General features: G+C 35.5%; 1 protein-coding gene across 1 annotated transcript in view; it reads left to right on the top strand.

The window, feature by feature from the left end:
* Nucleotides 1–27,217, top strand: part of LOC149779861 (sodium-dependent proline transporter-like) — a 109,594-nt gene that overhangs the window by 29,457 nt on the left and 52,920 nt on the right. Inside the window, exons 2-4 of the mRNA XM_089936534.1 lie at nt 6,294–6,507; nt 12,101–12,232; nt 18,984–19,296. Of these exons, the coding sequence (XP_089792660.1) occupies nt 6,294–6,507; nt 12,101–12,232; nt 18,984–19,296 (659 nt within the window). The remainder of the gene's footprint in view (nt 1–6,293; nt 6,508–12,100; nt 12,233–18,983; nt 19,297–27,217) is intronic.

Below are 27,217 nucleotides of genomic sequence, written 5' to 3' on the forward strand. Positions count from 1 at the left end.
AAATAATTTTTTTAAAACTCAGGCCCAGGCCTGGTGACTTTAAAAATATCAGAATCCTAGGCTCAAATTCTAAAAGCACTGACTCTTAATTCCATGTGCTTTACATGGCCCTGTCATTTTACTATTGTTGCCTAACTTTGCAATTGCCATACTTTACATATGAACAGAAATAAACAAGATCATGTTAAATTTACTTGTGTGCTTATTCAGATCCAAAAATATTTCATATAAAGTAATCTTTTCCTCCAGGACCTAATGCCAATTATTGTCCTTCAGGCGTTATTTGCTTTGTGATTCAGCAACTGACAGTTTATACCACGCTAAACTCAGAAAGAACATTAAACTCTTGAATGTATGGATAGAACATGTAAAAATAAATTTTTGTCATTCTTTTTTCAGTTAAAAAAATGTTGGTTAATTTTCAAAAGCTTTAGATATTTGCTATAAGATGTTATGTACAGAAGATGGCCTTAAAAATTGTCTGTTCTTTAGAAGGACATTTCTTTTATAGCCATTTGATATTTAATTGTAGGTAGGTAACCCAGGAAATTTATCCCTTATTCATAGGTCACATGTTTTGGTTCAAAATTCCTGTTAATTCTTTTCTACATAAGAGCATCAGTCACCTTGAGAGACTCTTGTTCATTTGACAGTCTCTTGTTGTCTGGACCAGAACTTATATTATAATTTTATTTTTACCTTAGTTTTTCACCATTACAGTTCAGTTTATTGGTGCTAATTACCTTGTGTCTAAATTTCTGATTCTGTAATAAATAGCTGACAATTGTGAATTAGTGTGGCCCATAATAATCAGCCAATATTTAACAAAGGCTTGGTTTGCAATCAGATGTTTGTTGCCAGAATAGATTCAACATTTAAAATTGTAATTTTCACATAATGTTTAAATAATAGTTTCAAGGTTGCTGAAAAATAGTCCCCTGGCATTAATTTTTGTTGTTTCTGGCAATGTATTTTCCAATGGAGAGCTACGCCAAGGTAAGAGATCTCACGGTGGTAAAAAAAAAAAGAGGTACAAGGACAACCTCAAGGCCTCGCTGAAGAACTTAGGCATTGATCCTGACAGCTGGGAGAGTGTCGCTGCTAACCGATCTGCTTGGCACAGTCAATTCAGTGTCAGTGCGGCAGCCTTTGAGCAGAAAAGACTGGTGGCTGCAGCTGAGAAACATGATCTGCACAAATCCAGGAACAGCAGTTCTGCAACTCCCAGTCAGCAACCTGTACATCCATGTCCCCACTGCAACAGACTCTTCTGGGCCTGGATTGGACTTATCAGCCATCTCCGGACCCAACCCCAGTGAATCGATGACATTAAATGGTCCTCATCGACACCGATGGACGAACATCATCATCATCATCATCATTTTTCTATCCCAGCTACCTTAAAAATCTTATCACAACTCTACTTGAACAGAAAGTCATATTGATGTGGGATTTTTGCCAGAAAGACTTCTTTTGATGTCGAGTTCCTTTTAAATGAAATGATGCCAATCAACATCTAGTTTAGCTGCCCCAGCAGCCATCTTGAAAATAATTTTACTGCTACTCTGAATGGAAAGTGATATCTTGAAAATGTTGTTATCCCATCTCCTCTCAACATGGATGGCTACATCAACATGGGGTTTTCAGCAGTAGACTTCTCATGATAACTATTTGGTCCTTAATGAAAATTACATGATGACTATCTTAAATATCTTCTTGTCACTACTCCCTCCCCCTCATTATGACATGGTGTTTTCACCAAAAGACAAATGAAAATGGGTACATGAGAAAGCTTGCCAGTAGCTTCTCATGAGTTAGTGGTTCTTCCCAGGGTTTTCCAGGGTTCTTGCTCCACCAGTTGTACTGGCCACCATGTATAGCCTATCTTGTGCTGAAAAATGGCGTTAAACCCTACAACAACAATACATTTGGACTTGTGATAAAACTTGTAAGACTCTTTAGGATTTAATTCACAGTACTATAATTTTTTAAAAAAATCTTTGTATTTTTGGGAAATTAATTATTTTTGTTGAATTTTACAAAACTTGTTGGTTTTTGCTCTTTTCTGTTACTTAGTTTAAGACTATAAAGTCCTAACACCTGAACAAGGATTGAATTTGTTTCTGAGAGTGGCATGTGTTTGGTATGAAAATTTTAATGGTTATTTTCATCAAATTAGTGGTTTTGTGTGCTGCAGTCATTAATTTTATGATTTGTGCCAAATTATACAATGATGCATCAAAGTTGAAAAAGTCAATAATGTGATCTCAGGATACACATTTGAAGGATCCATTTGGGGTTCTGAAAATAAAGAAAGTATTGTTTTGCTTAATTTTATTATAATTTCCTTGTAGTCAATACTAATTTTGAAAATCAAATCATAAATTGCAGTTTGAAATTAATTTCTGTTACCTGAAGCTAGCATTTGAAGACACTTTGCAGACTAATTGTATATTAAAAGTTAGAATTGTTGAAACCGACTCCACAGTAAAATGGAGATGGTGTAACTAAATGTGTAATAAAACTCTAGTTGTCGTAATTAACTACAGTATTCCCCCTCTTATAATGCCAACCCTTTTGCAGCAGGGAAGTGGCCTTATAATGAGGGTGACCTTTCTAGAGGGGGATGACAAATGTGAATAGCAAATACATATGAAGAAAGTCACAAGTTCATTTAATTCTAACACATTTAATATTTTCATAAAAAAAATCACATGCATGTTGTGAAATAAATGAAAAACAAACTGTTTCATCATTTTCAAAAGAATGTTATGAATAACCCTTGCTATAGTTTTAAAACTGTCTTTATAATTATATTACAGATCACATCATCTGTCACTCTGTTGGTAACAGTCTAAAAAACAAACCAGTCTTGTCACAATTAAACATATCCTTGCTGTCATATCCCCTGCATATATCGTTTAGTCTTTTGTTCCAATCTTCGACAACTTCATTATTAACATCAGCTGATTCTCCACTAAGGATAGAACACTTAATATTGTGACACACTTGAAATCTGTGCAACCATCCGTTACTTGCGGTAAAGTCATATCCAAATTCAGCTGACAAAATTGTTTCCTTTTTTTCTTGTCATTCAAATCAGGATACAAACATCTCCTGGCTCAAACAATCTTCCTTTCTCCGTCCATTTGACCTTCCTACTTCTGCAGAATTGTTTCCTTATCTTTCACAATATTGTTTATCAGAGTCTTTCCAACAATAGTTTTCTGCAAGGATGTATAATTTACATTTGAACCCAACTGGACAGAATGTGTATTTATTGTCTCAAATAAAGATGCCTTGCTAGGCATATTAACGACAAAGCTGACAGTCTTATGCATTCGAGTACTATAAAATAACATTCATGCATTTAATTTTTTTTAAACGTGCAAAAATACTCCAAAAATGTGTTTTGCTTTGTGAATGTTTGCACATGGGATACAGAATGAAATACTATAATTTTGGTGACCCAGGGTTAAAAAATCATGATTACTATGACACAACGGACATGTTTACTTTGTTAATAATAATCCTAACATTAAACCCGTACTCATAGAGAAAATATTAGCTATGTATTAGTTGTTTACAGAATAGAAGAAAAAAATCATTTTGGTCAGGTATATTCTGAACTAGATTTTGGACAAGGTCAGCGACAAAATACAACTTTACATAACCCACAGCACATTACGAAAATAAAAAAAATTAAAAACTGCCCCCCCACCCAAACAAACAAACAATGGGTATTGGGTTAGTCAACATGAAGATTAAGATTATTGTGCAAGAAACATTTTAATATGTGATTGTGCTGCATATTGCCTAAACATATATATATACTAAATTGTGCATTTTAATGCAATTTGCATAGCAGTCTATGATAAGACTTATATAAAAAAAAAACGATTTTGTTTTGAAGCAATGTATGTATGATGTATATCTTCCCATTAGGTTTGGTTGATTACCTGTGACACCTGTTATTGGTTTCATTTCAAACACTTCATGTATGTATTATTTTTAGTGCTGACTTTCTGTCATATTCTTGCCAGAATTGTCCCAGAAAAGGCAGTTTATGTATTTATTGATCATTCATAGAGAAGATTTAAACGTGTTCAAAATGTCAGCAATGAAAGTTGTTTTGATTATGAATTGATGAACAGTAGTGGTAAACTGTACACCGTGTAAGGCACTCATTCAGTATATATAACATGGTTTTATTACTTCACTGACCAAGGATATCAGTTTTGATACACCGTGTGAGGCACTCATTCAATATATATAACATGGTTTTATTACTTCACTGATCAAGGATATCGGTTTTGATACACTGTGTTAGGCACTCATTCAATATATAAAACATGGTTTTATTACTTCACTGACCAAGGATATCAGTTTTGATATACCGTGTGAGGCACTCATTCAATATATATAACATGGTTTTATTACTTAACTGACCAAGGATATCAGTTTTGATACACCGTGTCAGGCACTCATTCAATATATAAAACATGGTTTTATTGCTTCACTGACCAAGGATATCAGTTTTGATACACCGTGTGAGGCACTCATTCAATATATATAACATGGTTTTATTACTTCACTGACCAAAGATATCAGTTTCGATAAATTTATTATCAAGATGAGGATTGAACTAGCGCTGGTTTCTTATTATATTTCAGTGGGTCTCCAGAAATGGATGGTGTGGATTAAAAAATTACAGTAAGACAGATTAATACAAAAAATGTATTTGTTACATTGTGCAATGCTTCCCTGTGGCATACCCAATTAGAACATAGCATACCCAATTAGAACTCAGCATTATCTCATCATATTTTAATACATGGTATTTATCCCTATAATCAGGAAACAACTTTAGATTTTGTTTTTGTAGAAAATCATGCCATATTATTTGATTTATTTCCTTTCAATTTTGATACTTTATATTAACTTACTTGGAAATTAAGGATGGTGCATTATAAATATGTAGTTACGCTACAACATTTTATCTTTATGAGTTGGTATTCCCGAACCCTTGTACATCAAATAAACTAGGTCAAATGGCATTGAATTTCAAGTTGACATGGTAAAATTTGCCTTCTTGTAAGAATATTAACATAGGAGTACACCTTGAAGAGATGCACAAAACTTTTATTTTAATGTTAGAATGAACAGTTAAAAAGGAAAATTTGAAAAATTTATTGTGTAAAAAATGTCTAAAACATTTAATATGTGCAACAATATGTTCGTGCATAAGAATTTATATACAGTCTGAAAGGATGGTCATATCAAAATGGGGTTTTCACATATCAACATGGGGTTTTCACATATCAAAATGGCGTTTTCACATATCAGAATGGGGTTTTCACTAAAAGACATCTTGTGATATCTTGCTGGTCTTAAATAAAATTCATATCAATCTGACAGACACATGGTAGCCATCTTACTAATCTTGTTATCTAATTGCTGTGTGGACAGAAAAACATTGACAGGAGGATTTCACCAGAAGTCTTCTTGAATGAAAATCATGCCAGTTTTATGTCCAGTATGGCCACCACAGGAACCATATTGTAAATCTTGTTTTTCCTACTTCTCTTCTATTTATTGGGAAGTCATATCTTGAAACTATTGTTATCTCTACTCTTCTGTCAATATAACTATTGTTATCTCTGTCAGTAGAACTATTGTTATCGCTACTCTTCTGTCAATAGAACGCTATCTTAACATGGGGTTTTCACGAATAGACATCTTATGATACCTAAATGGTCTAAATGAAAATGGTGCCAGTCATACATCTAGTATGGCTGACATGATGATCTTAACAATCTTGTTGTCACTACTGCCCCTGAATGGATGATGGGAATTTTCACCAAGCCCTTAATGAATATGGCTGCCACAATGACTGTCACTACTCCCCAGAAATGGTTGATCAATATACCATAGTGTAGAACATCACTCCCATTGTTGTTGTTGTTGTTCTAGGGTTTAACGCCATTTTTCAGCACAAGATAGGCCATATATGGCGGCCAGTGTAACTGGTGGAGGAAGAACCCTGGAAAACCCAGGAAAGAACCACCGACCCATGAAAAGCTACTGGCAGGCTTTCCCACGTACCCACATTAGCTGATTCAACAAAATTAAGACAATTTGACTGTGTTGGAGGCATATGGTAATTGTTTTACATGCATGTAATTAGTTTCTCTTATTTCATCAATTCCGTACTGTATATTTGAGTTGCCTTAATTCTTTGTGTTGTTAGGTACATTAAGATGTTCAAAGTTCTTAAAACATTTTCTTTGCAGAACAAAGGTGATATTGAAAAAAATGGAGTCCTATCAGATGAAAGCCCAGTCAAGGATGATCAGGATCAGGAGTCAGAGATTGGTATATTGACGGACGACTATGAACGTGGGGTGTGGGCCCGGAAGCTTGAGTTTATCCTCTCGGTCATTGGCTATTCTGTGGGTGTGGGAAACATCTGGAGATTTCCCTATTTGGTCATGCAAAATGGAGGAGGTAATATTTTTGGCTTATTTTTAAAGCTTTTCTGATCAAAGACCAGATGAGCTTGCATGAAGGGACTTTGTCCGTCATCCAGTAACAGTTGTTTTTTATCACAACTTACTCTAAAGTACTTGGAATAAAGTAATGACACTTGTCATCCAACTTCATCCCTAGTTAGAGTTGGTCATAATTGAAAATGGTTTGTTTCCACCACAGCAGCCATCTTTGAAAATTGTTATTTCTATGCCTCCTACATGGATGGTCAGCTTGTCATGGGATTTTAACTCTGTGAATATTATGACATGTAGATGGTTGTGCTGATCTGAAGCTCTGCAAGCCAAAATGGTGGCCATCCTGAAAATCTTTGATTGCCATTCATCCTGACTGGATGGTCGTATTGACATTGGAGTTTGATTAAAAGATAGATTTGTAATGACATATAAATGGTCTATATGAAAATTGTGCTGATTTGATATACAACAAGCAGCCATGGTGACCATCTTGAAAATCTTGGCACTTCTCCTGCTTGTTTGGTCAGATTGACTTGGGGTTTTCACTTCAAGATTTCTCATGGCATGTGAATGATCCCAAAAAAAAAAATATGCATGTCGATAGATGCTTCCTGATGAGGTCACTAGCAGACAATAATCTGCCCATTTTATCTAGACGATGGGCAGCCTGGCAGTTTTTTCTATATGTGACCACCATAATTGACCGTTTTGAACATGGCACACTGTAGCAAAATCAACTTATAAATTACAAATATAGATACAAACAGAATGTTTGATTTGCATTCTGTTTGTGTTTTTTTAACTGTCTTGAGATTCATTGAATTTATTTAAACTTCCAAACACAATATAAACTCAGCAGTAAATCTGCCAGCATACCACAAATATGGCTGCTGATGACATCATTTGGGAACTATCTGTTATCAGCTGTGGCTGCCATTGTGACAGATGTTTGACTGTTAACCACTGGTCATATCAGCATGGGTTTATGGTATGTAGTGGGCCTGACTGAAAATAGTGCAGTCATGACCTCTTTACCAACCATTTTGAAAATCTTTAGGCTTCTTTTCCATGAACAGATGGTCATACTCATATAGGGTTGAACTAAACATCCATAACAAGATGCAGCTAGTATTTAAAAAAATGGTGCTTTAAAACTTAGTATGGCTAGCATAGTGACTCTCTAAAATGATGAATGGTGTCATAAATATTTGACTTTCACTACTACATGTGATTATTTTTAAATGAAAATGGTGCAGATCTCACCATCAGCAAGTGTACTGCTATGAACAATTACAAAACCAGAACTATTTGACCTTAGCAATGAGTCAAAAGTAACTGCTTATATGTTTGTCCATTATTGAGCTTGTGAACATAGCAGCTAGTACATATACAACTGAAGTTTAACCAGACTTTTTATTTCATTGGTTTTCAAAAACAAATTGATAGTCAGCTTTTTGACACTGATTTTGAGAGCAGAGGTCTTGACTGGTTTTGTTTGGTGATGATTTGTGACTGAAGAATGCCTTGAATGCTCAACAACTTGGTCTTTTTATTAAAAAATAATAATTACAGGTAAACCAAACTTAGCATGTGGATATATCATGACAGTTTCTGAGACAAGTTTGGTGACCTATATCCATAATATCAGGTTCAAGGTCAAAGGTCATGACACTTTTGTATTGCATTTTTCTTGTGAGCATTTATATTGGACAGATATGAAAATATTTGTTACTAGATTTGATATTTGTGAGCTTTTTAAAAGAATATGTAAGATAATTTCACTAGTCACAAATCATAATGAAAAGAAGGCTGCAGGAAACGAACTTACTGTGAATTCCTACTTGGATACTACAGGAAACGAACTTACTGTGAATTGCTACTTGGATACTACAGGAAACGAACTTACTGTGAATTGCTACTTGGATACTACAGGAAATGAACTTACTGTGAATTGCTACTTGGATACTACAGGAAATGAACTTACTGTGAATTCCTACTTCTTTTTGGCCACTACTGCATCAGTCCCTTAGAGAAACTCCTGTAGTATCCAAGTTTTATTTTAATTTTATTTTTAAAAACATCTAAATTTTATTGAGCATTTCACCAGCAGTTTAAAGATGGGTAGTTACTATTTGAAACCTTTTATTCATATGTTACCCAATTTACATTTTCTGTAATCCATCCCATTACCTCATCAGTTCAGATTGTCAAATGGGACATAATATCACTCTGACCTAATTTTTATGAAATTGGATCATTTCTTGCCAATGAAGCCTCTTGCATAGACTAAAGTTTGAAAGAATTTCTTTGTTGTGCTCAATGCCCGACTGGGGGGAGGAAACGGGGGGGGGGGAGGGGGCAGAATTGAAACAGTGTCTGCCTGCCCATCATTGCTCCCAGTTTGTGAATTATAATATCAGTTGGTGTAAAACCATATGACTGTTAGAGTACAAGTTAAAGCTTCGTCTCAGAACTTAAAAATGTTATATGATGTCAGTTATGGGCGAAGGACTATGCATATTAATTTGGACAGAATTTGTATCACACTATTGTACCATTGGTAAAATCAATATAATATTAGGTGTCAGAGATAGTTAACATAGATTATTGCCTAAAATACTATATAACCCTTTTTAGTTGAATGGCCAATGGTAAGTTATTTAAGACAGGTGAGTGATAACAGCTCTACTTGGGCATGTTGTTTATTAGGTAATAACCATATTTGCTGTGAAACTTTAACCAAAAAAGTGCATGGGTGCATTGACGATGAGAATATATGTTTACGTTGAAGTCCGCTTATGAAATGGTTCTTTGTTGATCACTTGATATGTCATCCATCAAGTGTTATCCAGAAACAATGAATAATTTACAACTGCTTCTCAGAAAATTGGATAGCTTGTGCCCAGTACCCCTCCAGTGCTAAATAAATTGCCCATCATTCTTCTAACGAACCCCTGCCAAAACAAATTAGGTATACATGTACCTTGACAGAAGTTGCATGATAAAAACTTTGTGTGACAAAATGCATTTTGAAAGATGCTGTTAGCCTGGTATATATTTGCCCTTTGTTTATATGACCCTCACCCATATTCATTTTATCTACACACTTGTATATAAAACCTTAAATTTGTGTTAAAGGCATGGCACATGACATAAGAAAAGGAAACAACAATATTTCAGTTCTCCATATTTTATTGTTGCCTATAATTAGTGGTCATTTGTCCGTCATAATAATACATATAATGAGGTACTCGGGTACCCCATATCTTGCTTACACTTGTTGCCTCTATATTGCACTAGTTATGTATCAGTATACCAGTTTTTGTAGGTCTCTGACAGTTAAGCTGTCCAATGGGAATTGTTGACTTGCCAAGGTACCTTTGGCTGTGTTTTAGAAACAGAACAATAGTATCTTGTTTGCATCTAAAAGATATGTTTCCTATTGTGTGGTTTTAAAATTGTGGTAGGCAGGTCATCTTTTCAAAATATAAATATATTTAATGTAATTTTTGTTTTTACTATGGGGGAAAAAAGTGCTTGGGTTGGAAGTGAGAAACAGGGATGGTCAGCCAACCAGAAACACACATTTGGGGTGGTGGTGCCTTAATTGAATCCATTGAGTTCATACAAGTTCTGATCACTGGTCAATATTTCCACTGACACTTGGCATGATTAGCCCCAGTTTTCTTACATTCTTGAGGGTCCACAATACTGTGAGAATATCAGACTTGAAACTACTGCTTTCGAAAGAAACCCTCTGACTCCACTTTTTTTTTACAATATCAGTTGAATGTAATCATTCATGTAGTAAAACTACTTGTATTTAAAGGTCTACTAGAGTCAAATACACATATCATAATGTTCATTTTTTGCTAAATAACTTAGAAATTTACATTTTAGATGTAGGTTTTAACTCACATAGGAGAAAATTAAGATTATTTGAGCATTCATCAATGTTTTACGGAAAATGCCCCAGAAATATTTATACACTTCCAGTGAAACATTGGATTTCTGGAAGTGACACAGTCAGGAAGTCCCTCAGGTTTAGCAAATGTGATGATAATGGCTGATAGTGACGACACTAGGGAATTTATGGCAAATTTGTCATGTTCATCTTCATCGTTTGAGGAATGTGAACCCCTTGAAGATGGCCAACTTCATGAATTTGAAGAAGATTCTGCTCGCTATGAAGTTAGGCCGTATCAATTTCAGCCTTATGGAAATTACCGAGCGTGAAATCAGCTAGGAGCGTTTTTGCTCCAACAATAAAAAATTGATGTCCTGTAGTCATTATTTTCATTAATGATGAGGTATATGACATAATACCTATACAAATCGCTTCATGAAGGTTAAATTTATAATATAAATGAAAGTCGTGTGAGTGGACTAGTAGACCTTTAAGTCTAAGTGTACAGGGTCAAAAAAATTGGAATGGTCTCTTTTGGGGCAAGTGGAATTGGAGTCAGGGCAAACAATTTTTTAAAGGCTACTTGTCTCGAGGCTGTTTATGAAACAGATTTTCTGTGAGCACTGGTTTGATTAAATTGCACCTGGTTTTAGAGGGAGCCTTTATGGTATAAGGTACATACAATTTGTTAGTCATTAACAATCCATCGTTCAGTATGGCCACAGTTACTAACAAAAGAAAAACCTTTAAGCAACTTATTGTCAAACACATCTCACCAAAATTTGAGTTAAAATTTGACAGAGAAAATCTTGGCATGAATTCTGATTTGTTAACATGGTGCAGATCTGCCATAAAATATGGCTGCTATTACTGGAAATGGAAGAGCTTCAAGCAGCTTCTTCTCAAGCTTTGCCTAACAGAATCTGACAAAATTTGAGAGAAATCATCCTGGTTTGGAAGCTTTACGTTTTGTACTAATGATTATGATCCTTGATCAAATGTGGCCAGAAAAATGAGAAATAATTTGAAGGAATTAGGCTTCCACATGCTGCAAGTTGGATGAAGTAAAGAAGTTAAACAGATAAGAAGTATGCTCTGCACAGCAGGAAATAGTAACCTATTTTTCTAGTATAAAGTACCCACTAGAGTGGTCATTGTTGTTCATAGCCACAAAGCTGGACTCCTGTATACTGGGTTTATTATGCACAAAATGGCAGAGGCAGAGTAAGTAATGGGAAGTTAATAGGATACAAAGAATATGTTTGGCTGCCAGGAATCAAACCCAATTTGCTTGTTTTTGACATCTAAGTGCACATACCACTAGACTATCAGGTGTGGACCAGCTATAGTATGATACCTCAATTCAGCAAAGAATTGCTTTTCATCATGCTGGCCTCTGGTAAAGAAAGAATCAAGAATGGTTGAGTTTTTACCATGATGCATACCATATGTACTCCCTTTTAGATGAGTCCAACTGCAAACTGCACAGACAGAGATCTGCAGTTAATGCACTGTCAGTTCTGGGTCTTTGCATTTTGTTGGGATTAATCAGTAGAACAAACAACATAAACACTGATTTGCAGGCATATTATGCTGTGGGCAGATGAAGATCTCTATTGTTTGCAGTTTGACTTGACTTATTAGCGAGTATATATGATAAATATTATCTTTGCATTTTTTCTTTCAGGGGCTTTCCTGATTCCATATTTTATCTTCCTGTTCTTCTGTGGAGTACCATTGTTCTTCCTAGAGCTCTGCCTTGGACAGTTCTCAGGGACAAGCTCCCTATTTGTCTGGAAAATCTGCCCTCTCTTTAAAGGTAGGTAAAATAGAAGTTATTTACCAAGTTACTGTAGATCCACTATTTTGGACTGAATACTCATTTTTAGCCCTCCTGGTCATAGACCAGAAAAGCTGATAAGATCTCATGTTACCTGTCCCTATCTGTTAGCACTAGTTTGTTATCACTACTCCTCCTTAACTACTTGGAGGGTTGCCTTGAAACTTTACACACACATTCATCCCCATTTGGATCTAAATGAAACTGGTGCTGCTCAGACATCCAATATGACCACTAAATTAGTCAACTTTAAAAATTTTTTACCACTACTTCTCCAGAATCGATGTTCATATTAGTGTGGGCTTTTCACTGTAAGACTTAAGAAATCTAGTTCATTGTGGGCTTTTCACTGTAAGACTTAAGAAATCTAGTTCATTGTGGGCTTTTCACTGTAAGACTTAAGAAATCTAGTTCATTGTGGGCTTTTCACTGTAAGACTTAAGAAATCTAGTTCATTGTGGGCTTTTCACTGTAAGACTTAAGAAATCTAGTTCATTGTGGCTTTTCACTGTAAGACTTAAGAAATCTAGTTCAGTGTGGGCTTTTCACTGTAAGACTTAAGAAATCTAGTTCATTGTGGGCTTTTCACTGTAAGACTTAAGAAATCTAGTTCGGTGTGGGCTTTTCACTGTACGACTTAAGAAATCTAGTTCAGTGTGGGTTTTTCACTGTAAGACTTAAGAAATCTAGTTCATTGTGGGTTTTTCACTGTAAGACTTAAGAAATCTAGTTCATTGTGGGCTTTTCACTGTAAGACTTAAGAAATCTAGTTCATTGTGGACTTTTCACTGTAAGACTTAAGAAATCTAGTTCATTGTGGGCTTTTCACTGTAAGACTTAAGAAATCTAGTTCATTGTGGCTTTTCACTGTAAGACTTAAGAAATCTAGTTCATTGTGGGCTTTTCACTGTAAGACTTAAGAAATCTAGTTCATTGTGGGCTTTTCACTGTAAGACTTAAGAAATCTAGTTCAATGTGGGGTTTTCACTGTAAGACTTAAGAAATCTAGTTCAATGTGGGGTTTTCACTGTAAGACTTAAGAAATCTAGTTCATTATGAGCTTTTCACTGTAAGACTTAAGAAATCTAGTTCATTGTGGGCTTTTCACTGTAAGACTTAAGAAATCTAGTTCATTGTGGGCTTTTCACTGTAAGACTTAAGAAATCTAGTTCATTGTGGGGTTTTCACTGTAAGACTTAAGAAATCTAGTTCAATGTGGGGTTTTCACTGTAAGACTTAAGAAATCTAGTTCAGTGTGGGCTTTTCACTGTAAGACTTAAGAAATCAAGTTCAATGTGGGCTTTTCACTGTAAGACTTAAGAAATCTAGTTCATTGTGGGCTTTTCACTGTAAGACTTAAGAAATCTAGTTCATTGTGGGCTTTTCACTGCAAGACTTAAGAAATCTAGTTCATTGTGGGCTTTTCACTGTAAGACTTAAGAAATCTAGTTCAATGTGGGCTTTTCACTGTAAGACTTAAGAAATCTAGTTCATTGTGGGCTTTTCACTGTAAGACTTAAGAAATCTAGTTCAATGTGGGCTTTTCACTGTAAGACTTAAGAAATCTAGTTCAATGTGGGGTTTTCACTGTAAGACTTAAGAAATCTAGTTCATTATGAGCTTTTCACTGTAAGACTTAAGAAATCTAGTTCATTGTGGGTTTTTCACTGTAAGACTTAAGAAATCTAGTTCATTGTGGGCTTTTCACTGTAAGACTTAAGAAATCTAGTTCATTGTGGGCTTTTCACTGTAAGACTTAAGAAATCTAGTTCATTGTGGGCTTTTCACTGTAAGACTTAAGAAATCTAGTTCATTGTGGGCTTTTCACTGTAAGACTTAAAAAATCTAGTTCAATGTGGGCTTTTCACTGTACGACTTAAGAAATCTAGTTCAGTGTGGGTTTTTCACTGTAAGACTTAAGAAATCTAGTTCAGTGTGGGCTTTTCACTGTAAGACTTAAGAAATCTAGTTCAGTGTGGGCTTTTCACTGTAAGACTTAAGAAATCTAGTTCATTGTGGACATTTCACTGTAAGACTTAAGAAATCTAGTTCAGTGTGGGCTTTTCACTGTAAGACTTAAGAAATCTAGTTCATTATGAGCTTTTCACTGTAAGACTTAAGAAATCTAGTTCAGTGTGAGCTTTTCACTGTAAGACTTAAGAAATGTAGTTCAGTGTGGGCTTTTCACTGTAAGACTTAAGAAATGTAGTTCATTATGAGCTTTTCACTGTAAGACTTAAGAAATGTAGTTCAGTGTGAGCTTTTCACTGTAAGACTTAAGAAATGTAGTTCAGTGTGGGCTTTTCACTGTAAGACTTAAGAAATGTAGTTCAGTGTGGGCTTTTCACTGTAAGACTTAAGAAATGTAGTTCAGTGTGAGCTTTTCACTGTAAGACTTAAGAAATGTAGTTCAGTGTGGGCTTTTCACTGTAAGACTTAAGAAATCTAGTTCAGTGTGGGCTTTCACTGTAAGACTTAAGAAATCTTGTTCATTCTAAACAAAAATGATGCCGATGTGGAGTCTAATTTGTTTGAACCAGGAAATGTTTATAATTACCTGGACAACAATGTTTTTTATAGCGTCGGAAAGTCAGAGGGAATGCTTGATGTAAATCTCTGTCTCTCTCTCTCTCTCTCCTCTCATTTAAAAATTTTGAATATATGCTTATATCTATTTATATGGACTAGTTACATCTCCAGAGACCGTATTTCTGATCCAGGTTTGAGTAAACTTTGTAAATAGACTGAAATGTATAGATCATATGCATAGAATTGTGAGCAAGATCAGTGTATAATTGACTGAGCTTGTCAACACTTGATTTTAGGCATACATCATTAATAAAATTCAGCACATTCAGAAATAGCTTCCAATTTATATGCAGTGCAATAATTTGTTTCCCTTTTAACACCTTTTATCTCTCCATAATGAGAGCAAGAGAAGTAATCCATTATATTGGCTGGTGGAAAAATTTGGGGGTTTAGCGTTCTTCCCCTTACCAAAATATGCAACCCAGATAAAAATATAAAAAAACCATTAAAATGCAAAATGCATACATTTCAATGGAATATTTTATAAGAGCTCACAGATGAGCACAAAACATTGTGATTAAAATCAATAAATTTAATTTATAAGTGAAGAAAAATATAAAAGAAGTATTATTAAAGAAAATGTACAATTGCAGGATAGCATAAACTACATGCATTGTTGTAACTAGAGATCAGAATATCTCTGTTTACAAGTGATTGTGTTTTTTTTATGTTACTGAATTTTCTCTGATGATAATATATTTCTTATAAAAACCATGATTTATATTTAATTTTTTTGTGTGGAGAAAACTGTTTCTAAAACCTTTGCAGTGCATGAAATATTAGTTATTTATATGCTGTCACATGTAATGAGCATTATTTTATGTAATTTCATATATTGAATGAAATTACTCACAAATTTTAAATTAACTATCCCAATCTGTTTTTCTCATGAAATGCTTTCATATATTTAATTGACCAAAAATTCAAGCTTCATCTGCAAACTTTGAGCCATGGTGGCTCAGTTGGTAGAGCAATGGATTTGTAATCCAACGCTAGTACTATACCCAGTCTGGGTTGCCTGCCTCTGTGGGTTCTTGAGAAAGATACTTAGCTTCCATTTCCCATGGCTATTGTTACAGTCATCTGTAAATTTAACTTATAAACTTCTTTGTGACTTCAGTTATGTGCATTAACTGTTTTTTTATCTTGGAATTTCTTTTCTTTAGAGCAGAGCAGAGTAAGGCCAAACAAAAAAAATATAGGTGTTTACTATTGCTCTGGTTTTGTTTCCCTGTATTTTTAAGATGTGTTGCTTTTGTTTTTTTGTTTTGTTTTTACCATGAAGGAAAAATGTGCTATTCCAGAAAAACACATTTTTTGTGTGTGGCCTAAAATAAGTTTACATAGTTCATAATCCTGCTTAGTAAAATGATAAACTGTCCAGTTAAGCAAAACAGGTGAGCAACATTGGCCCAACTTTGACCTATCGTTTTATTCATAATTCCCCTTTGTGGACGAGTCATGTACTTGAAGACGTAGTTTCTCTCTGATTTGTGTCATGTCTTCATTATTTTAGAATACTATAAGTAGAACAGTCGATTTCATTTGTCTCTTGGCAAAATATTGTCACATGTGTGAAGGTGTGTCAAACATGCATTGCAATGATCTCATTGAATCTCTGTAGGGGTGTTTAGCAGTATGTTGGCTTACTGCCGTGTAATGGAGATTATAATAAGTTTATTTTATACATGTACCTGTCATTATAAAACTCATGATAAAGGCTACATCTCTTAAAAACCTGTGGGTATCTAGTACACAGATAGGTTCCTAACTGTTGTGATGCTTTAACAATTTTTCAGTCATATCGCTACGATGTCTGCAGTGTGACAATTGATAGTGATATCTTGCACTGGGGCATCATGCCGCAGACATGTAGCATGATGTCCCACCCAGTCACATTATCCTGACGCCAAGCCGACCAGTCCTAACACTAACCTCTTAATGCTGAGTGCCAAGCGAGGCAGCTGTTATTACCGTTTTTTTAAGTTGAATCCACGCTCTAACTACTAGTCCACCGGAGCAGTCCTAGCTGTCATGAATGGTCTCATATAACAGTTGTGTAACAGTTACACTATTTAGACCATTACAAAAACATGTGGGAATTTTGTAAGAAAAAGTTTTGGGGGCATATAATAAATAAATCGTCAGCATATTAACTAATGTTGGTGTTTGTGTCAGATCATACTCTACCCTTTGGATGTTGTGATATCCATTGTCCTTTTGGTGTCCAGCTCACAGTGATACAAACACCAAGTTCAAGTTACTCTATTGAAAAAACTGTATTGATCAGGTACAGTTTGAGAAGTAATTGAAATTTAAATTATTTAATCAAATTACATTCCATACATACTTGTTTACGAGTCCAACTGCAAACTGTACAGACCAAGATCTGCCTTAGAGTAAGTGCTGGCAGATGTGGGTCTATTTTGTTTCTTTCGATTAATCAGTAGAATAAACAGCATAAACACTGATCTGCAGGCACATTGTGCTATGGCAGATCAGAATCTTTGTTACTTGCAGTTTGACTTGACTTATAAGTGAGTATGTACAAATGGTTATGCTACATTTTTCTACCTGGTCATTTTGCTACTTGTCATCAGGTGTGTTGACTAATATCATCCAATGTGCCTTTTGTCATGCATTGTTGAACATAGGATCCCAAAAGGTTGGGGACACTGTTTTCTACCCTCCTGAATTGGGGTGACACCATTTTAGAGGGACAAAGGAAAATAATAATAGTATATAATGGATTAATAGTGAGATAATCTTGTTTGCTTGAATTGTTGTGCCACCTTAACTTTGTGGTCTGCACTATACTGTCATATTTTCCTGGGACATTAGCATTTTTTGCATTAAAAGTTTTATCATATGCTCATGTGAGTCATAAAGTATTAACATGTTTGAATATTTGGGTAACCTGAAATGAGCTGCTCCATGGAATTTTCTGTTCTGGATCTTGCTTCTTAGTGTACACATTATCAGCTAGCATTCATTATAACAACAGTCTGTGTAATCTGAATATTTCTTTCCAGAACTAAAATTTCATTAATTAAAGACAAATTCTGTATTTGCATTAATTTATTCTCTTTTGTTATTCTTTCATCCTCAAAATAAATTAAATCTTTCTCTCTTTAGGAGGTGACTTTAAGTTAAAAAGTAAGTTACACTAACAGCTGTCAAACACTTCACATTTAAACTTGGCTGTCTACCATAAGTCTGAATGTTTTCATTGACATATGTTGTTTTAAGAGCTTTTCATAAGGGTGACTTGACATATTTAATGGGGGACAGTGTTTTACATGTATAATAACAATTGCACACATGTTGTATGCATTATACATCCATTGTAATGTAACCTTGCCAACTGCTGTGGATAAAAATGCTTTTAATACAGTAATTAGGTAATAAATTATCTTTTGGCCGATTTGTGAAAAGTCACTTAGTGCTTCATTAGTGGTTGATCTGGAAGTAATCAGATGGGACTTTCTTAATATTGACAAATGTTACAGGTATCATTGTACTTAGGGCAAATTCATTGTGCATGATTATTGAATGGTCAACAATTTTTAAGAAGGGAGTGGGGATTTGTGTATTAGGTTTTCCTGAAGAAAAAGAACACTGAGTTATTAGTGAGACTAGATGGAGCTGAACCTATCCATTTTGGGGTCAAAAGTTCAAAGAACAAGGTCACTGTGACTGAAAGAAAGAAAAAAATGGTTTCTGCATAATAACAATTATTCTACATCAAAGACCAGGACCAAACTTGGTTTTAGATGGCTTATACTGGGTAAGGAAGAAACCTGTAAACGTTTGGGTCAGAAGTTCAAAGGTTGAGGTCACTGACTGAAGAAAAGTTGTTTCTGTACAAAATTGGTCTGCATAGAGGACTTAAGTACTGGGTAGGTATGTAATAATATTCTTATTGATTGCTACAGTTGCCCACTGGCTAGTAACAAACTGGTGGAGTTCGTTAGTTTAAAATATTATAAACAGCTACAATATTATGGCAGAAACGTCAGCTTCAAACTTCATATATGTGTGTGTGTGTGTGTGTGTGTGTGTGTGTGTGTGGATTGTGGATAACGTGGTTGTGGTATATGTCCTTGTGTTAGAATCACACATGTATTATTTCTGTTTGCAGGTCTGGGTTATCTGATGATTGTGGTGTCCTTTGTGTACTGTTGGTACTATATTATGGTGTTGGTATGGGTCCTTGTGTATCTCTTCAACTCCTTCATGCCAGAATTGCCATGGGAAAACTGTGGCCATGAGTGGAACACACCAAACTGCAGAGGTACAAACACACACCATGGCAACATCGATCTAGGTAACTGCACAGATTTCTGTCCATTCAGTGACAATGTGACAAGTGCGCCTTCACCAATTCCAGGACTCAACTCATCTGTTGAATTCACTGTTGCTAAAGATGTTGCTCCTTCAAAAGAGTTCTGGCAGTAAGTATCTATCATGCTTATTTCTATTGAAGTATATATACTCATAGAACACAATATGGATAATGCACTGTGTAATTAAAGTGGAATTTATTTTTTTATCAGTTGATGCAGATACAATTTATTTGGTACAGTACATTGTTTTAATCCAAATGAAAGTCCCTGCAAAACTGTTCCCAAATGTTAAGCGAATATTGTATATCAGTTTAGTTACTCATTTGTTACATTTTTACCTAGTTGTCCTTATATTGAATTTGATGTGAATAGAAATAAAACATTTTGGTCACCAAACAGCATATTTATTACAGGATTTAACAGTTTAACAATGTGAAATTTCTTACATTATGTCCCAAACAGCACTGAAACTTTTGGAACAGAGTTTGGACTAGTTGAGTTAAAAGCAATAATAATTGCAATTAACTGCCTTAAGATATACATGGACAAAGTATAGAAGAAAAAGGATGAGGCCAGTGAGTATGTTCATCTATGTGGAACAAATGTTTTTTTTGCCATATTGCAGTAGCAGTTAAAGACTCCAAGACATCTGTCATATGATTTTTATTCAATTCAGTTGAAATGTCTACTTCTGTGCCAGCTTAGTTGTGGGGTGGGTAGGTGTGACAGGATATAGTTTTTAAAAATAACAGCACCTTTTACAATCATTAGTAAATAAAATGCTAGGTATTAATAATTTTAGATGTAATCGAAAACCATTACAGCTTGTTGTTTGTTTTATGTTTGCTTTTTAATCAAGAAAATAAAAATATGGTTTGCTTTACATGAGTGGTTGAAAGCACTCACCTTTACTGGTCACTACCTTCTCACCTCTGTATGTGTGGGTTTGAGTGTCAGGCTCAGTCCACAATAGTATCCAAAAAAAACTTGCCAGTAGCTGAAAACCATTTTTGTGCAATATGAGAACTTAATGGCTATGCATTTCTTGTCTAAATATTTATTCTTTGTTTTTATAGTGTTTGGTTTTGAGACAAGAAGAAACATTTTCATTTTACAGAAGTGTTTATCTTGAAACATTGAAGCATGACATTGATCAGTATTTTTACAGTTTTACATGACAATATGAGAACTTAACATTAGTGTCCAAATTTGTTTTACACAAAACAAAGATCTTTTTAGTTTTAAGATGTGAGGTTTTGTGTTATTTTGTGACATGATGTCAAGATGGCCACTATCGCTTAACCGGCTTGAAGCAAACGTTGTTTTTTTGTGCCGTTTTCATGATATATGTGCTTGTTGCCTGTCTTTGTCTACGTTATTGTGTTCATCATGTATTGGCTGTTCAGTTCGTATGTGTTTCTTCATCTCCTTGTTTTGGAAACGAGAACAATTAGAATTTTTCTCAGCTGTCTTGCTCCACTGCTACTACTTCCTTTGTTGTTGAACAAACTGCCCTCCTGTGATACTTGCAAGTCAACCCGTTTATGCTATGATGGACCCTCATTAATTGCTTTAAATGACCACTCCTTGGCTCTCCACACTACATTGTGCTCTAGACTAAACAAACTGGGACTACATTCATCATTACTTAAATGTAAACAGAAGCGAAAAAAGAAACATTTCTAAGCTGGCCAGCGTAGAACAAGAAGAAGAATTTCAGTTATCTCCCTTATGCCCTTTCCGGCTCAACAGTTTAAAAATTTGACCGTTAATTTAGATAACCTAATTCAAATCCCTATTAAATCATCAACCTTTATGTCAACTATCCAAGAATTACCTCTGCGTATTGCATTATTCAATGCCCAATCAGTAGGACCACCAGAAAAGCGCACAGAAATAGTTAATTTTATGAACGACCAGAATATCTACATCTTTTCCTGACAGAAACATGGCTAAAAACATCAGGTGATGAGCCCAAGTGCGCGGATCTAACACCCACTGGTTACTTCATCAAGTCGTTCCCCCACCACTCTCGCAGAGGTGGAATTGCTGTCATCACAAAGAACTCCATGATCAAACGTCTTAACCACACCACAACTTTCAATTTCTACCACACATCGTTTGAACTAGTCCAAACCACAGTCACGCTGGAGCAAAGGTCAGTCCATTTTTTCTGCCTATACTGCCCTCCTCCTAGTAGGAAAAACAAGCTGACCGAATCTTTTTGGAACCAGTTTCCGAATCTCCTGGAGTATGGAAATTCAATAGGTGGCAACCTGATTATTCTTGGAGATTTCAACTTTCACTTTGTCTGTCCCGGAAACCCAAAGACATAAAAACTCCTTGATTCCATTAATGTTTTCAACCTCAAACAGTCAGTTAACCAACCCACCCATAGGGGCCCCAAGTGGCTGAGTGGTCTAAAGTGCTCTCGGTTACGGATCACTGCCATCTCACCTCTGTCTGCGTGGGTTCGAGTCGAGGATTCGGCCAATGTGGGTATGTGAGAAAGCTTGCCAGTAGCTTCTTGTGGGTCGGTGGTTCTTCCCAGGGTTTTCCGGGTTCTTCCTCCACCATTAATACTGGCCGCCATAGCCTATCGCGTGCTGAAAAATGGCGTTAAACCCCACAACAACAACCACCCACCCATAAACATGGTCACATTTTAGACTGGATTCTTCATAGACCTGATGATAAAATTCTACGGTCCTCCCTGGTATCCCACGAACTTGCATCAGATCACCTCTGCATTATATGCCATCTTGACGTATCAGTTCCTAACCCTCCACCTTTATCTGCTTCTAAGAGAAACCTCTGTATGATAAATAGAACCAAACTAATGCATGATATCCAAGCAAACCTAACAACTTGCTTACCTGCTACAGCAGAACAACTTGATAACTGCCTGCATTCATTGCTCAACAAACATGCCCCAGCTACCAAGTGCAGAGTATCAGTTCAGAAGTGTTCTCCATGGTATAGCAGTGTTAGGGACCAGCTTCGCACTGCTAAAAGAGACCGCCGTAAAGCTGAGAGGCTTTAGCTTTCCACCAGACAATAAACAAATCTATGGAGCCGCTAAGAAGAATGTCACAAATATAGTCCATGCAGCGAAATGAGCCCACTACAGTACTAAGATCATGGAAAGTTCCAGCTGCAGAAAGCTCTTCGAGATTACTAACAAGCTAATGTCAAGGAACAAATGTACACCACTTCCAATTACCTTCTCTCCAGTCGACCTTCCGGACCTGTTTGCAGATTTCTTCTATGACAAAGTACAAACCATTAGAGATAGCTTGACAACACAATTTCAATTGACTCGTCGTCACCATACAGTTGGGATACTGAACCCATTAGCAGCATTTGAACATTTAGCGGCAACCATTAGCAGCATTTGAACCTGTCTCTATGGATTTCATACTTACAATCCTGATGAAGAGTGCACCAAAGTCATATGAACTTGATCCAATTCCAACATCACTGCTGCTTGAGTGCTTAGATCCAGTATTGCCTTCACTAACTGATGTTATTAATATCTCTCTCTCATCCAGGGAATTCTCATCATTTTTCAAAACTGCCATTGTAAAGTCTCTGCTGAAGAAACCAACACTAGACCATAATGATTTAAAGAACTACCGCTCAGTTTCTAATCTACCATTCTTATAAAAAAATCTTAGAAAAGGTTGTTTTATCCCATCTTGTATCTCATCTGAATTCAAACAGTCTTTTTAGCAATGTACAACCTGCATATTGCCGTTGCCACAGTACTGAAACTACTCTTCTAAAAGTAGTTAATGACATTCTCTCTGCGTTGGATAGCGAAAAGATTACAGTCCTCACCCTCCTTGATTTGTCTGCAGCATTCGACACAATAGACCATGATATATTATTTCACCGTCTCCAGCATGTATTTGGCATTCATGATGCAGCCTTACTGTGGTTCAAGTCCTACTTGGTCAACATGACACAAATTGTATCTGCAAATGGAATACACTCCAGCCCAGTTGATCTATGTTGTGGTGTTCCACATGGGTCTGTTCTCTTCATTCTGTACACTCAGCCGCTCTCAAGTGTCATAGATCATCATCCATTGTCTCACCAATTGTATGCTGATGACACCCAAATATACAAATCTAGCCACCCAACTGAAGTTGATGCTACCATCAAGGGTGTAGAGAGGTGCATTTCTGATGTGAAATCATGGATGACATGTAACAAGCTGCAGATGAATGATGATAAAACTGAGGCCATTCTGATCACAACACAAAGACTTTTCATTCACATCCTTTACCTCAAACAGTAAATGTCGGCAACACCAACATTAACTTCACACAGTCAGTATGAAACCGAGGTGTTACTCTGGACAGTACTCTCACATTGCACCAACATGTCATGAACATATGCAAGGCTGCATATCTTGAGCTGAGACACATCAGCCCCATTCGTAAATATCTTTCAGTTGATGCCACTAAAACACTTGTGTGTTCATTAGTACTTTCAAGACTGGACTATTGTAACTCAGTTCTGTCTGGTTCATCTCAATATCTACTCCAGAAACTTCAAAAAGTTCAAAACACAGCTGCTCGGATCATACTTAAGAGTACCACAATCAGAGCACACCTCCCCGCTGCTCTGTACCCTACACTGGCTATCCATTCGATCCAGAATCAAACATAAAATTTCTTCTCTGTGCTACTTTTCACTGACAGACTCCAGTCCGACATACCTATCCAACCTCACCCATGTGTACACACCAGCAAGATACTTATGCTCCTCTTCTGACAATCGTATACTCATTATTCCAAGTATGAAAACAGTCATATGGACAGCATTCTTTTGCATACCAGGGCCCAGCAACATGGAATTAATTGCCCACTGAACTTAGACACAAAGACACAGTGATCCCATTCAAGAGTGCTCTTAAAACTCACTTATTCCGACTGCAAGAACAAGCTTAAAGACATAATAATGTTTCCTACCTTGAATATTTTCAGCATGTTTTTTGTGTTTTCTGGTTTCATAGTGTTTGTTTTTTGTAATCATATCATTATATGTTTCTTATGTTATAGGTGTTGTCTAATGTTGTAAAGCGCTTAGAGCTTCTAAAGATTAGGCGCTATACAAAGTCCTCATTATTGTTATTATTATTATTATTATTATTATTATTATTATTTCATTTGACAGTTAATATATATTTTGCAACATTGAACTGCGACACTGAACAGTAGCTGGTCCTGACTGACAGACTGTTGTTGACTTGAGGCAAGAAGATACAGTAACAAGCATAGCAGCATACCTGTTTTTCCTGTATTTGTCCAATATTTTGGACCTGAATATGAATGTTTTTCTGGTTGAAAATCTGTTGTTTTTTTTATATAAAGAAATAGTACATTTAACATTTCCTTGCAATTTTCAGGTTAGAACAGGCTCCCCGGTTCCATTCAGAGAGTAAATGTATTGCATGTATATAGGGATATAGAATGCTCTAATATGATTTGTTCATTCGAAATCAAGGCTGCCATGCCAGTCTTTAATCACCATATTGGATTTAGCAAACAGTTGCTGCTATCACTGTATTTCATCTTCATAATATTCAACATTCTAGTCAATTTGAAAAGGAAAGCAGAAGATTCTGAATTTTCTCCAGCAAAGGTAAGAAACCAGAACTGGATGGACAATTATGCTGTGAAGTTTAGATTTGTAAAACCATCAAGTAAAGGAGAAAACTTTGTGTTTTGCAAATTGTGTAATTTAGATTTTGCTGTTGGGCATGGAGGTGCCCATGTCATAAATCAGCATTAAAAAAATATTTTTAAAAAAGCTAATAAACATCATCTTGCTGCTTCATCATCAACAATGCAGACTGAAATTATCATGTTTTTAAATACCAGAGAGAAACTTGATATAATTCAATCAGAAGTTCATTTTACTAAATTTCTTTTAGAAATAAACCTTCCTCTTTCATTTGCTAGTGTTGCAGGTGATTTATATCTCACACTTTTTCCAGACAGTAAAATTGCAAAGGATTACTCATGTGCTAAAAACAGTTCTGATAGATAGATCACAGCAGTTAATACTGTGTACTATATTCTGCACATTAAAAATATTGCCATACTCTTATAAATAGCAGTCTTTTAAAAATTTATTAATATCACCATAAAATGTTTTACTATATCTAGTTGGTCCGAAATGACAATGGTGCTGATCTGACATCTAATATGGCTACAAGAGCAGCCATCTTGAAAATAATGCTACTGTTACTTCTTTTGAATGGAAAGTCATATCAACATGGAGTTTACATTGGAAGTCTTCTTATGATGTCTTGTTGGTCATAAATAAAGATTGTGCTAATTGGACCTGAAATATGGCTGTCACAACAGCCATCATGAAAATCTTGTTATTGCTACTTCTCCTGGGTGGAAAGTCATTTTAATATTGGGTTTTCACCATAAAACATGAAATCTAGTTGGTCCTAAATGAAAATGGTGCTGATCTGACATCCAATATGTCAACTATGGCAGCCATCCTCAAATTCTTGTTATCACTATTCCTGAACAAAAAGTCATATCAGTATGGGATTTTTACCAGAAGACTAATTATTATATCTACCAGTAGTTGGTCCTAAATGAAAACAGTTCCAGACTGAACTGAAATATGGGTACCACATCACCCATCATGAAAATCTTGTTGCTGCATCTCATAAATCAAAGTCATAAGGACAAGAGGTTTTGACCAGAAGACTTCTTGTTTGTTTTGAATAAAATGGACACTGACCTGACATCCAGTATGGCCATCTTGAAAAATCTTGTTATTGCAACTCATCCAGAATGGTTGAATATATTAATATAGGGGTTTCACCACCAGACTTTGTACGATGTCTAATTGGTCCTGAATGGAATAGGTGCCCTACAGACATCCAGTATGGCTGCCATTATAAACATATTAAGAATCTTGTTACTAATTCTCCAGAATGGATAGTCATAGTGTGGCTTGTGGTTTTGAACTAAAGTTTTCAAATAGTGTCTAGTTTGACCAAAGTGAAAATGGGGTTGGTTTTAAATTGGTCTTAAATCAAATATGGCCATAACAGGAGTTTATTTGAAAATTGCATTGCTCTAAGATATCAGAGTTGGCTTAAACATTCAACAGTTAAAAGAAGAAATGGTTTTGTCTTGAATCCATTGATATTCTTTTCTGACAGTAGAGGATTAGTCCCTTCAAGGTTCTCAAGTCTTTCAACCCCATGAATGATTTATTCATGCAGGGGGTAAATCATTATGAAGTGAAGACATGTCATTTGGTAACATGCATACCTTTGACCTTGGTGTCAAGGTTATAAGCATAGAAAATTTGAGTTCATTTTGGGTAAAGTTCTTTTATTATCTCAATATTTTTAAACCTCTTGATGGATTTTTTTTTATATACTTAGGATGAATCATTATGAAGCTAAGATGATTCATTTTGTGACATGCGTCATGGTCCTTTGAGTCTGGGGTCAAGTTCACATTTAAAAAAATTTCATTTAGGTTTTGGTTATAGTTCCTGAACCTGTCGATAGATTTTATTGATACTTTGGATAAATAATCATGAAGCTAAGAACATTCATTGGTATGCTTGCTTATTTTATTTTTACCTTAAGGTCACATGATACAGACATTAATGCTTTAATCCCGAGCTTGGCATGCTTGCTCTTGCCTTCTTGTCTGATATGACACTTTGATCAGATCACGATGCCTAAAGATATTTTGACATTGATGTCCATCAATTTTTTTATTTTGTATGGTAATCCATGCTTTTGATTTTCCTTTGTAAATGTTTCATGACCCTTGCAGTAAAAGAAATAACTCCTGATTAAAGTAATTATTGTAAACAATTAATTTCCTAATTAACAGAAGTTTCCCAGTATTTTAGCATCCCTACCCAAAGAGACATTTTTTTCCCCTAATTTGCAACTTAAACATGAATATATTAATATTATTCGAAGTGATTTTGCATACACTATAGTACTTTTTGCCATCCCCATGTTTAG

Source organism: Sinohyriopsis cumingii, chromosome 16 (assembly GCF_028554795.1).
Source record: "Sinohyriopsis cumingii isolate HCF-2022 chromosome 16, ASM2855479v2, whole genome shotgun sequence".
Classification (NCBI taxonomy): Eukaryota; Metazoa; Mollusca; class Bivalvia; order Unionida; family Unionidae; genus Sinohyriopsis; species Sinohyriopsis cumingii.